This window comes from Octopus bimaculoides, chromosome 15, assembly GCF_046866305.1.
Source record: "Octopus bimaculoides isolate indiv1 chromosome 15, ASM4686630v1, whole genome shotgun sequence".
Classification (NCBI taxonomy): domain Eukaryota; kingdom Metazoa; phylum Mollusca; class Cephalopoda; order Octopoda; family Octopodidae; genus Octopus; species Octopus bimaculoides.
Window position 1 is genome coordinate 15067849 of NC_142942.1, and position 15000 is coordinate 15082848.

General features: G+C 36.1%; 1 protein-coding gene across 5 annotated transcripts in view; it reads right to left on the reverse strand.

Moving 5' to 3' along the window:
• The window catches only part of LOC106872901 (endophilin-A), a 190397-nt gene that overhangs the window by 29544 nt on the left and 145853 nt on the right, over window positions 1–15000 (reverse strand). For 4 of the 5 annotated variants that reach the window (XM_089363475.1, XM_089363476.1, XM_089363477.1 and 1 more), the window contains one exon: window positions 10785–10805. The exons of the other annotated variant lie outside the window; for it this stretch is intronic. In XM_089363475.1, coding sequence (XP_089219601.1) covers window positions 10785–10805 — 21 coding nt within the window. The remainder of the gene's footprint in view (window positions 1–10784; window positions 10806–15000) is intronic. 5 annotated transcript variants of the gene reach the window in all.

Sequence of the window (15000 nt, forward strand, 5' to 3'; positions counted from 1 at the left end):
TACTTCAATGGAGTCTTCTAAGCAGCAGAAAAAATGTATTTCACCGCTACAGCCATGGTTGTGTGGCTGCGACATTTGCTTCCCAAACACATGGGCACAAGGTCTTGGATTCATTCCCACTGCTTGGCACCTTGGGAAAGTGTATTCTACTATAGGCTAGGGCTGACCAATGCTTTTTTATGAGTTGATTTGGTAGACAGAAACCAAAAAAAGCCTGTCATATGTATACATACACACACAAATATACATACATACATACATATACTCTATCCAGATTACCAGTTCAGGTTTATACCTGTAATTATTTGGGCCCTAGGATATGTAACACACTGCTTAAATACCAATCTTGAGAAATTAGGCTTCTCAAAACCAGACAGAAGAAAGTTAATTCGGAGACTACAGATCCAATCCATCACTGGAAGTGTAAAAATTGGTAAAACTTTCCAGAAGTTTATCATTTAAGTATATATGAGCATGTCTAGATATGTAGCTATATGCATAAGAATACATACATGAAACAAAACATACAAACCTGCACATATACATACATACAAACAAACAAAAATACCCAATGAAGGAAGCTTGGATCTAGGTTAGAAACCAGTTCTTTCTCTACCAGCAAGAAATCTTGAAATAAACTAAATAAGGACATACCTACATACACACATATATACATACACACACACACACACTCACATATACATGCATACACACACACACATACATACATATATACAGGGATGAACAAGAGTAGTGTACAGTTGCTTAATATGAATGGAGTGGAATGTGGAAAGCTGGCAGAATCAAGCTTCTTAACAGAAAGCCATGCTTGCGCCTATACACACACACATATATGTATATATATGTGTGTGTGTGTGTGTGTGTATATTTGTGTCTCATCTTGACATTGCATAATTGTTGTAAATGAACGTCGTTCATTTCCAATACTCTGTGAAAACATGTCTGGCCATGAAGAAGCATTACCTTATTTGGAAACAGGTGAGGGTTGGTGACAGGAAAGGCATCTCACCATAGAAAAATCCACCCCAACAAACTCTGTCAGACCAAAAGTGAATCTTGGTGAGATTTAAATACAGGAATTAAGGTCCTGGAAGAAACGCTGCTAAGCAGTCTGTCCAACATGCCAACGATTTGGTCCAAACACCACGTTAACAATAATAATAATTCTTTCTAGGTCTGTGACTTTGGAGGAGGGGCTAGTTGATGTCAACTAAAATTAACTCAGTACAAGACATCAAGTCAGTTACCCCAGTATGTCAATTCAGTCAAGTTAACCCAGTACAAGATGTCACACCAGTTGACCCAGTACAAGACATCACATTTGTTAACTGAGGACAAGTCAAAACAGTCAGTTCAGGTAAGTATAAGATGCTAAGTTAACCTTGTACCAGATGTCAAGATAATTAGTGAACCCATAGCAAGAAAACAAAAGTCATCACACAAAATACCCAATTCAAAATTTAACCAAGTACAAAATGAAAGGTTAGCTGTAACCCAGAATAACATGCTAAAGAAGTTAGCTAATCTGTTGTAACATGCCACAGAAGTTAGTAAACTCAATAGAAAATATCAAGATGGTTAGCTACCCTGAAGCAAAACACTTCGGTAATTAACCAATCCAGCATAAAACATCACAGTGGTTAGTTAACTGAGTACAAGATGCTAGAAGAGTTAATTAACCAAGTACATAAATACCACATTAAGGAGGGTAATCCAGTACAAAATACCAAAGTGGTTAGTTAAGCTGGTACTAAATACACAGGGGTTAGTTAACCTAGTGCAAAATACAAAACCAGTAAGATGGTTAGATATACAAAATGCTGAAGAAGGAAAAGGGATAAAAGAAGGATCATGGTGACCCTGAAATGGGAATTGGAAGAGTTGAGGCTTAAACTAAATGTGGAAGGGTTGAAGTGTTTCGATTGTTGTACGTGATAGGGAGTTTGATGATGGCTGGAGGGAACAGAGTGAAAGAGAGGGGGGAGAAGGAGAGAGACAAACAGGGAAGAAGAGAGAGAGAAAGAGTGAGAGAGGGAGAGGGAGAAAGACGGATAGATAGACAGGGAGAGAAGAGAGAGAGCGTGAGGGAGCAAGAGGAGTGGGGATAGGTGAGTGGGGATAGGTGAGTGGAATCAGGATAGTGAGAGAAAGTGAGTGTAGGAGGGCAAGGATGATGGAATGAAGGGGAGGGAGAGGGAGAGAGAGAGAGAGAGATGGTGGAAAAGAAAGTGTAGAGAAGATGAAGAGAGAAAGAGAAAGTGGGAAAAAGGAGTGAGTAGGAGAGGGAGTGAAAAAAAAGAGAAAGAGCGGATTAATTAACCGAGAACATAAAGGAGAATTAGGACGGGGGAGGTGAGTGAGTGCAAGGGGGGAAGGAAATATGGGATGAGGAGAGATGAAGAGGAGAGAGCAAGAGAGAGAGAGAGAGTTTGGAGAAGATGGAGAAATGAATAGAGAGGTGAGTAGAAGAGAGTGAAAAAAAAAAATCAAGAGAGAGTGAAGATAAGAAAAAAGAATAAGGATAGGGGATGAGGAAAGACGGGATGAGGGAGATGAAGAGAGGGTGAAGAAGAAAGTATGTAGAGAGAGAGAGAGGGGGGGAGAGAAAGAGAAGGTGAGAGAGAACAGAGTATTACAGTTATTGCCTGGTTACAAACTGATTAGCTTTGGTAATGATTTCCAAGATAAGACAGGAATTAGAAGTTAACACTGATGCATGTGTATGCATGTGTATGTTAACATATATTTATAGGTATGTGTGTACATATTTAGATGTGTGTGTGTCAGGGGTGGTTCGCCATGGTTACAGAGAGCGTGATGTATGTGACACAGCAGATTACATCTGAGCCATTTGGATCCTCACACACAGGCCCCCTTGTGCAGATAATAGTGTTTCTTTATTTAGAAAGATGAGCTCAGGTACATCCCAGCGGTTAAGACGTTTCTTACACAATTCTGTGATTCCAGGTTCAATACCACTTCGCACCAACATAGTCAAGCATGTCCTCTGCCATAGCTTCATGTTGACTCAACCCTATCACTGTGCAATGAACCTTGAAGCTGGTCATCCAATCATCCAGTTTAGCAACTTCAGATGGTTTGTTTGTCACATTTAGAAGTGTCAACCTCATCTGCCCAGCATCCAGAGAAGCTCACTCACTGAGTTGTGGCTTCATCTCTTCCCAAACCATCACTACTAGTATTGAAATCACTGCAATTGAGCCTCTGTATGGTCATATGATCTTCTAGAAATAATAGTCAAATCTCCCTCAGATCGTTCAGTACTATCCTTAAAAGGGGGCAGACACGTTGGATATGTGGTCCCCAGGTTCTCTGCACATGAGTAAAAGATAGTGTGGTCATAGCTGGAATACTTTTGATCAAAGATCTGTTTGGTCAGGGTCGACCTAGGGTTAAACATCAACAATAACAACAAGACCCTTCCACCTATAACTAAGCACGTGCATGTATGCATGTGTCTATAATTAAATATGTATGTATATGAATGTGTGTGTGTGTGAGTAAAATTAAAGGGTGAAGTATTGAATGCATCATGCAATAACTTTACAATTTTATGAATTTCCATCTGAGCTGGGCACACACAAAAAAAAAAAAAATGAAACCTAGTATCAATTGTTAGCAACACACAAGGAAAAGGGGAGATAAACGTCAAGATATGAAGAATATAATTTGTCAAGTTAATTTACATGCTTAGGGAAATGACAGTCTGATCCTTGTGTGCAGACCAAGGGATAACTGTGGACATATGTTTCAGGCTATTTGACCTCATCGACATAGGACAGTCTAACTGAGAATGCAGGTTAGTAAACAAAATTGTATATATATAAAAAAAAATTACATATATTTCTTGCAAAGAGGGAATTGCACAATAAAAATAAAATGGAAAAAACTAAGGAAAATAACGGAGAGGAACCCAATGGTATAAAATAGGATGGTTAAGTTAATGAATGTTGCACAGAATGCTATATACAAATTCCTGATTTTTCTGGTGTGTATATGTGTATGTGGTTATATATATATATATATATATAGACACACACATATATTCCTTTGGTTATGCACAAAGAACATGAGGTAAGACTAAATGGTAAGACGAAATGCAAAAATATATTAGTAGAAGACCCCCGTTATATAGCCTCGATATGTGTATATAAAGGTAGGTTTATGCTTACCGACTGTAAATGAAAAGAAAAAAAGTACAATCAATGAATATGAATATATAATTGCAAAATTGTGTATGTGTATATACGAGACATAAATATAGATAAATAGATACATGCATGCATACATACATATCAATACAGACATAGATACATCGGGTTGGACACAAAGATACATGGCTAAATAAATAAATAAATAAATAAATAAATAAAGGGAGTTGCTGGAGGTAAAAATGAATGGATTCATATGTGTATGTGTGTGCATGTGTTTCACAATCATAAGATCTCTGGTTCTCAATTTCCTTACAAGGTACCTTGAGGCAATTGTCTTGTGCTAGTTCTTCAGAAGGGCCAGCCTTGTTACATACTTTGACATGCTGATTCAGCCTGAGGAATATGATAAGGGTACACATGTATGAGGAACATTCATTCACTACTTAATCCAGGAAGATAATCAGACAGACAACTAGAATGCTCATTGCTAAAACTGACGAAGATCCATCTACTTATATATATATATGTATATATATATATATATATATATATATATATATATATATATATACAAGTCAGTAAATAGTGGGGTTGTGTTAACCGCACGTGGAGAAATAATAGGAAAATGAAAAAAAAGGCAGGATGCTAAACTGGAAGCATATTTTAATAAAGATTTCTAACTGGTTTTCATTGCGAAAGCAAATTATCAAGAAGGAGAATGAAAATGTTTTTTACAAAGAAGTACAAAATGAAGAAAATAATATATAAAAAAAATAAGTATACCCATACATTATATTGTCTTTGAGCTTTTGAAGTTCAATAGTAGTTCATGTATATAATGGTAGGAAAAATAAGGATGCATGAAAGTTGAGAGTTGTGTTAAGTTTAAAAAAAGGGTTAAAAGTTTGTGTCAAGCAGGAAATGTGGTGTCAAAACAGGAAGTGTGTGTAAGGGGAGACAAACTTCCTGTTGAAAAAGAGTTCATAACTCCAACTAAAAACATTTGTCTCCCCTTACACACACTTCCTGTTTTGACACCACATTTCCTGCTTAACACAAACTTGTCACCCTTTTTTTAAACCTAACAAAACTCTCACCTCTCATGCATCCTTATTTTTCCTACCATTATATACATGAACTACTATTGAACTTCAAAAGCTCAAAGACAATATAATGTATGGGTATATTTATTTTTTTATATATTATTTTTTTTATATATTATTTTCTTCATTTTGTACTTATTTGTAAAAAAACATTTTCATTCTCCTTCTTGATAATTTGCTTTCGCAATGAAAACCGGTTAGAAATCTTTATTAAAATATGCTTCAAGTTTAGCATTCTGCCTTCTTTTTCATTTTCCTACACACATATATATATATATATATATATATATATATATATATATATATATATATGCAACATGGTCTTACTGTGTCCGTAGTAAGTTGGTGCAGCTATGATGTGAGATCTAACTGAAGACTAATACACAGATGAATAGCAACAGCAAGCAAATGGTTGGGTATTGGACAAAAAAAAAAACAATGGGATGATTAAATGATAAAATATCCTAAAACATTAACTGGAAGTCTTCTAGCTGGTTTATGTTCTATTTCTTGTTGATTCTATGAGCACTTTGATGGTGTAACTCTTTATTAGATCGACTGATAGGTTGGCAGTTGGAATGGTCATGGCTTGCAGAGACTACATACATATTTCCATGTTGCTTACTTCTTTTCTGCTATTCCAAGTACTTATGTATTCGTTAAGGGGAAATATATCTGCTACATGTGTGCACATGCAAAGATGCATGCATGCATGTATATATATATATATATATATATATATATATATTCATACACACATACATAAATGCATAAACATATACAGGTGGCCCAAAAGTAGGTTTACGGTTATCATGTAGGAACTTCAAATATCTTTTTTAAAACATTTTATTAAATTTAAATTTCTATCTTACAAACTGAAAAGGGAGCTTGACAAAATTAACCAAATTAGCATAGAATAATGGTTTCATATTTTTTTATAATTAAGATCTAAAGTGTTAATATATGAATGTGAAAGAGATAGTTGAATAACTGTAAACTTACTTTGGGGCCACCCTGAATATATATATATATATATATATATATATATATATATACACACACACACACACACACACACACATATGCATATATAAAAATATACATACATAGATGGAAACAGGTATGCATATACATACACAGGTATACACATATTTATATGTATATATTTACATAGGTATGTGTACACACATACACAAAGATATACACATGTAAACATACATACACACATGCATAGGTGCATGTGTATATTTATGCAGGTATGGTTGTGTAAATGCATATTTGCATGCATGTGCACATGTGAAAATATATATACATATGGATGCATGCATCCCTATGCATGTGTATCTGTGCAAACATGCATGAGTGTGTATATGTGTGCACCTGTTCCCTCCTTTAAGTAAAAAGTGATGCGCATATATACATATAACATCGATGGTAAAAAAAAAAACTTACTTAAGTACTATTGACTAACCTTTGTTGCCATTAGCAAACGTTTTAGAATAAATATGTAAATAAATAAAAGCAATATATATATATACTAAAAACTAAGAAAAACAAAATTGGAAGCATTAAGAAAAAAAATTGACAAAAACTTTAATTTAAGGAGGTCATTTTCACAGGATAAGGGAAGATGCCATGGTAGGGAAATTTGGGACAGAGCTAGGGATGCAGAGGGGCTGTGGGTAAGGCGGAGCCTGGGTGGGGAGGAGAGATGGTGGATGAAGACAGGAGTCTAGAAGGGTTAGTCAGTGGTTGTGTTGAGCAGGGGAGGCAGTTGGGGGTCTGGGTGGGGGGAGTGTTGGGTAGAGAGGTGGTCAGTGGATGGGAGCGAGTAGGGGATTTGGTTGGACAGGGAGGGTTTGGTTGTGGAGGGAGACGATTGGGGAAAGTGGGGTTGGGTATGGAGGCGTTGGGGTGGGGGTGATTGGATAGGGAAGTGATCCGAGAGGAAGGCAACTGGGGAGGGAGAAACTGAAGAGGGAGGTGTTGGAGAGGGAGGCGTTAGAGATGACCATTTTGGGTGAGGAGGTGGTGGTTAATGATGGGGAGGGTGCAGACGTAGTGGGGAGAGAGGGAGGTTGGGTGAAGAAATGGCAGTTGGCGATTTGCAGTGGGTGGTGGTCTTGGTTTGGTAAGGGAGGTGTTCAGGTAGGGAGAACTTGGGTAGGGATGTTGGTGGGGGTAGTTAGATCATGGAGGAAGGCAGTGGGAGGAAGAAAATCAAGCAAGGATGTGGTGGTGGTCAGTAATTGTGGTGGGTTGGGTGGGATGGGGGATAGGAGATGAGAGGGGTTGGGAGGGGAGGTGATTGGAGAAGGGGCAGTTGAGTTTGGAAAGGGGTAATTAGGTAGGAGAGTGGGTAGGAAGGCAGTGACCAGTGATTGTAGTTGGTGGTGGCCATGGATGGGTAGGGAGAGAATAGATGATGCAGGCAGGAAGGGAGAGAAAAAAATGGAAGATACAACAATCAAAAAGTAAATAAATAAATAAATAAAACAGTGCTTGAAGAGGAGTCAGTGGTTTAGGGTAACAATAAGGAGAGGTTGACAAGTGTAAGGGGGGTGCAGAAGTAGTAACGGGTGGGTATGTGGGTGGGTAATTGGTTAAATTAGAGTAAATCACCCAGGGTATTGATTAAAGTCTTTTTTTTTTTTAAAAGCAATAAAACCAAAAATTTAAAATTTAAAATAATTAACTATTTTTTCCAGTATTTAATACAATGGCAGAGAAAGCCTCACCACAGAAACAAATAAATTTATTTTTAATTAAGCTAAGCAATTAAGTGATCTATTGTTGCATAAATTAAGGCAGATGTAGAGGGCTGAATACAACAGGAAATGGAAAGCACTAGAAAAGGCTATACTCTGGTGCTCCAGAAGGGATTTAAGCCAGGGATGATTGGTTAAAAATGATTCGACTACAGTTGCTAAAGAGTTTAACAAGCTACAAATGCATACACATATACACATACATATATACATCCATCTATCTTTTCTGCACACTATTCCTGGAAGGGGTATGGGAAAAGAGTCCATAGGCCCCCACTTCATAGGGTTCGATCAGAAGCAACTATCAGTAGGGTTTCCCATTGGATTCCAACACACAACTGACCTGACTCCAAGCATCTCGCTTGTCATCTATCCCTAGTATATATATATATATATATATATATATATATATATATATACATATATATTTATATATACATACATATACACATGCATGCATATATATATATGTGCATACATATACATGCATACATACACACACACACATTATATATATATATATATATAAGCTTGACTGGAAATTGGTTGAGTAAGTGATTAACTTACAAGAAAGCCTTAACAATGGGAAAATACAAAACTTGGGGTGGGGAGGGGGAGGGATTCATTTCATAGACAAAGCAACAAATTTAGCTCTGCCACCACTAAAAAGAACAAGTGGGAAGGGAAGGTTGACGGAATTGAATAATCGAGAAAAATAAAAGGAGGGTTGAATCATATGAACACACATGAAAGATAAGAAAGAAAAATAACGGTGACAAGAAGAACAAAAAAAGCTTTCCACCTCTCGCTCTTTTTATTGTGGGGTAAGAAAAAGGGTGAAGAATTATCATGCAGCAATCAATGATCACAAAAAGCATTACCTTATTTATCTGAGGTTGTCAACATTTAAGATAAATACTTAAAGATATGTAGTTATTTCATCAAATTTTTATTTTCAATGATTTTGATAAATTTTTTTTGATATTCTTTTTTCAAAATCGAATTTTTTTTTTTTTTTTGTAAATAATTCTTCGAGATTAAAGGTTCAAATGATTAAGAGAACAATTAATTTAGTCTTGGATTTTTTTGCTCTTTTCATTTTGTTATAATTTTATTTTGTTTTATTATAATTTTTCTTGCTTCCCCTACATATCGACATACATCCTTGTACGTCTATTATTTTGGATTACCCAATGGAGGATAAAACGGACACAAAGAGGAAGATAATAAAATTCCTACTTTTATCTCTCGCTGTATAGAAACATAGAAAAAGAGAGAGATAGCTTATACCATTCCATTCAAGAATTTAGAGAGGCCTAATAATATAACAAAGAATTTTCTTCCTTTTTGTAATCATGAAATTCCATGCTCAGAACATAACAGAGGCTATTTACATAAAACTATGATGTAAGAATTCAATTTAAATATAAAACACCTTAATTAAAGCAGAACTCTTTGTATCTAAGAGCCATAACTGTTCTAAAGCAGGGGTTTGGTTCCAAAAGAGTTATTGGAAAAGTTTCCATTATTAACTGGCTCCCATTCATTTTGCTAATGAAATACACTGGTTATGTATTTTGGGAGTTTAATTAATTTTAAAAATAATCAAAGAATTTGGAGTGATTAACAATAGGTTCTTACATGAACAGTTCTAATTTATATTTACCATTCCATCAGGCTAGTAAAAGATTGTTAAACAGGGATCAACAAAGCAGCAAGTATGAAGTCACTTCTTGCTAGAAATGGCTACCTAATTACCTTTAAATACCACCTTAATGACTTAGAAAAGTAAGGATACATTGGAAAAGGGGTCACTTATTAATTACTTGTACTCGTGGCATTCACCCAGGGTGGGTGAGCCGGCACTGACCAAAGAGTCATGTTCAGAGTTTCAATGGGAACAAATGTTTCAAATTTTGGCACAAAAGGCCAGAAACCTTTTAGCAGGAGGGACTTAAGGCTAGAAACCTTGACAGAAGTACTTCACCAGAACTTTATTTTATCAATCCCCAAAGCTGATCTCAGTGAATTTCATTGGTACTTAATTTATCAACCCTGAAAGGATTAAAGGTAGAGTTGACCTTGGCAGAATTTGAACTCAGAAAGTAAAGATGGGTGAAATACTGCTAAGCATTTTACCCAGCATGCTAACAACTCTGCCAGTTTGCCACCTTAATAATAATAATAATAATAATAATAATAATAATAATTGTTTCTACTAAAGGCACAGGCACAAGGCCTGAAATTTCGGGGAAGGAGCTAGTCGATTTTATTGACCCCAGTGAATAACTGGTACTTATTTCATCGACCCTGAAAGAATGAACGACAGAGTCAACCTTGGCGGGATTTGAACTCAGAATGTAGAGGCAGACAAAATGCCATTGAGCACTTTGCCCAGCATGCTAATGATTCTATCACCTCACCACCATTTTAATAATAATAATAATAATAATGATGATGATGATGAATAACTTCTTTATAATATTAATATTCATTGTTGGCAACCTCAAGATAATTTATTAAACAGCAGACAACATAAAGACAAAATCATGATATTATATATATATATACATATATATATATATATATATATATATATATATATATATATATATACATGTATAAATATGTGGTGGATGTAGAGCAGATGTAAGAGAGATATATGTTATATATATATATATATACAAAAGAATGAGATGAAATAAGATGGAACAAACCTGGAGAGAGTCCTGGTGAGACTTGATTAGGAAAAGAAGAGAAAGAAATGATCGTTTATTGATGGTTTATTTATACATGCATGCGCGCACACACACACACACATATATACACACATATGCATACATTTATAGAAATGTATATATGTGTGTATATACGTAAACACACGTGTGTGTGTGTGTGTAATTCATGAATAGCAACAATAAATGGAAGTATACATTCATGGCATTGCAAGGAAATCTTCATAAACAATTATTTAGCAATTGTCAAAGAACCAGCAAATTATGAGGCTTATGTAAAAGAACGAATATTATTATGATAGTGATGATGATAATATTATTAATGATAATAATAATAATAACAATGGAAAATAATGATTTGTTTTGTTTTTGTTTTTTTCTTTTCTTTACCGTAGGCGCAAGGTGACGTATTAGTAGGTACAGGAGTTAGTTGACTATCGAACCTCTATTGCTAAACTTGTATTATATTTAACACCACCTGCCTTTTCACCAGATGAATGTTACGAAAAGTTGACCTTCACAAGGTCTGGATTGTAAAGTGTTGAGTTTGACTACTGTAATGTGTTTGATCCCAGGCAAATCACTTTGACAATTCTCAGCCCTTACTATTAATAATAATGGTTCCTAATATAGGCACATGGTTACAAATATGGAAGCATGTTGTTGGCACTCCGTCGGTTACGACGAGGGTTCCAGTTGATCCGATCAACGGAACAGCCTGCTCGTGAAATTAACGTGCAAGTGGCTGAGCACTCCACAGACACGTGTACCCTTAACGTAGTTTTCGGGGATATTCAGCGTAACACAGTGTGACAAGGCTGGCCCTTTGAATTACAGGCACAACAGAAACAGGAAGTAAGAGTGAGAGAAAGTTGTGGTGGAAGAGTACATCAGGGTTCGCCACCATCCCCTGCCGGAGCCTCATGGCACTTTAGGTGTTTTCACTCAATAAACACTCACAACGCCTGGTCTGGGAATCAAAACTGCGATCCTACGACCGCAAGTCCACTGCTCTAACCACTGGGCCATTGCGCCTCCACATGGAAGCATGGGACATGGTTAATTCTACAATTCCAGTACTTGACTGGTACATTGTCAACCCCAGAAAGATGAAAGGCAAATTTGATCTCAGTGTGATTTGAACTCGGAGCTACAAGATTACAAATATGGAGGTAGAAGGTGTTGTCAATTATACCAACTTTAGGTGTTGTAAGGTAAGTAACTAAATACTGCACATCCTTTTATATATTGCTGTATTCTTTCTGCAATATTGAAGCTTTCTAACTTTGGCTAAGTTAGAAATATCTTCTGCAGTAATGAAGGTCACCAACTTTGGTAAAAACGACATATTTTTACAGAAAATGCATATGACAATTTAAATTAACCCCAATTAAATGTCGACTACACAGTATAGTAGGGTCAGTTGGGCACTGTCTGTGACAAAAAAAAAAAACAGCACCACAACACAATTCACTCAGCCAGAAATTTGGAAATGACATTCATGCTGGGAGCTCCAATACAAACATTTCAGAGTGTTTGTTTTAGCCACCATGGATGGCTGAAAAAGCAAATTTTCAGTTTCCACAGAAATATATAAGAAAAAGATTCAGTAGATCTATTTAACATCCAAGTATATGACAAGGGTTTTATTTTACTGATCCTGGAAGAATGAAAAACAAGGATAATTGAAGTGGGGTTTAAAAGCAGAAAGGAAAACAATCAGGCCCGTATACCACAAGGCATTTTGTCTCACACAGGAAAAAAAAACCTGCCAATTCACAGCCACTGGTTCATCAGTGATACTAACAGCTCTTTCTAACTTGGGCACAAGCTAGCAATTTTAAGGGGATAGCAAAGTCAATTACTTTGACCCCAGTACTTGACCTGTCCTTTATTTTATCCACCCCCAAAAGGATGAAAGGCAGAGCTGACCTCAATGGCATTTAAACTCAGAAGAAATGCCACTGAGCATTTGGTCCAGTGCAGTAACAATTCTCCCAGCTCACTGTCTTAACGAAGCTATTAATAATAGAATGTTCTTCAATTCCTTACAGAAATATAACATAGTAGAGGGGTGGATGGCAACAAGACTAGTGTAATCTCCAAGAGAAAAGACCATGGTGGATTACTACAAAGAATACATTTAATAAATGAGGAATCACACTTACACACACAAATGCAAATATTAATCCTACCCAATTCATCACACATTACAGAGATGACGAAGGACCGAGGTATCTGGCACATTGCTGTACTCATTGGCCAATGCAGAACTGATGTTGGTGCTGGTACCACATAAAAAGCACCCAGAACACTTTGTGGGGTGGTTGGCGTCGGGAAGGGCATCCAGCTGTAGAAGCAAACCATGCCACAACAGACAGTGGAGCTTGTTGCAGTCCCTGGCCTTACCAGCTATGGTCAAACCGTCCAACCCATGCTAGTATGGGAAACAGGCATTAAATGATTATAATGATGTCATTATATGAATGTTCATACATACATACATACATACATACATACATACATACATACATACATACATACATACATACATACATATATATATATATATATATATATATATATATATATACACACACACACACATATAAAGACGTTGGTGTTAGAAAGCACATCCAGCCAAAAAAAACCATGCTAAAGCAGAGAGCAGGGCTTTGAACAATCTTCTGATTTGCCAGTTCCTCTGTTAAACCATCCAACCCATGCCAGCATAGAAAACAGACGTTAAGTGATGATACACACACACACACACACACATCTATATAATTAATTTAAACAGTATTATTTTTCACATGGGCTTAGTCTCACACCATTGTAATCTTTCAAATGTGTGGCAAGTCTTACACAAGCCTTCTCCTCTGAAAACAAATAATGTGTGAGTAATCTACCAATGTGCTGTTAGACCCTCCAACATCAAAGCTAATGGGAGAATCCACTATATATGTTTATAATCAATGTGGTAAGATGCTGTTTTCTATTTTTCTTTTCTTCTTATGCAAAATACCAAAATGCTCAATAAAAACTCACAGAATCTCCAAAGAGTATCTCATATTTAGTACTTATAACTACATCCATAGCATGGATTCATGCTATTGCCCTGTACTTTAGTCACTGAAATTTTCAGTGGAATCTGTTGTAAATGTTGAAGCGAAAGACAAGAATGCAACATGTCGTGTGCCACCCCACAGTACAATAATGAACAGAATGAAATCGTTGCTAACTCCCTTGATGGCAACAACAGGCAGAGAATCAGTGAGGTCACACATCACATGACATGCTGCTATCTTCTCCTTTCCTTCAGCAACTACGACAGAATTCACTGACGATATGATGATGAATATGATAATAATAATAATAATAATACTAATAATAATAATAATAATAATAATAATAATAATAATAATAATTTATAATGAATTAATGGATCAATATTTATTTGTATCAATTTGGTTTATTAACTTTTCTGTTTTTTATCATTTATTACTATTTTTTTTTTAGCAACTAATTAATATCTGAAATAAGATGATCAAAGGATAATTAACAATGATGACAACAACTGCAACTACAACAACAATCAAGAACTAGAAACACTACTACGAGTACTGCTACAAGAGTGACAACATCAATTATGTAACAACAACATCACTTGCAGCAAACTGCAAGAAATTATAAACAACAATAATAATAATAATAATAATAATAATAATAAAAAGTGATAATGTTTACTATTCTACACAAGTTTTACAGCTACAATACTACTACTACTACTACTACTGCTGGTGATAATGATTTTTCCTTCATTTATTTTTGCATCTGCAATTTCCATGGGTTAGATGAGTATGTTACCAAGTCAGTGTTTTACAACGGGATGCTCTTCCTGTCACTTACCCTAACCTGTTCCCCCCCCCCCCCCCCGAATAAAGGATGTCTACTTCAAACCCAAAATGCCGTCAGAGGATTTATTGAGAGCAGAAATGACAACACCATTACTGCTTGCAACTCAGTGACTTAAAGAGAAGCACAAGTGTAACCGTATGTACACATGTACACGTTGCCAACCCCCGAAAGGATGATTAGGCAAAGTCGACCTCAGCGGAATTTGAACTCAGAACATAGAAGACAGATGAAATGCCACTAAGCATTTCACCCGGAATTATCTTCCATGACTTCAGCCTCA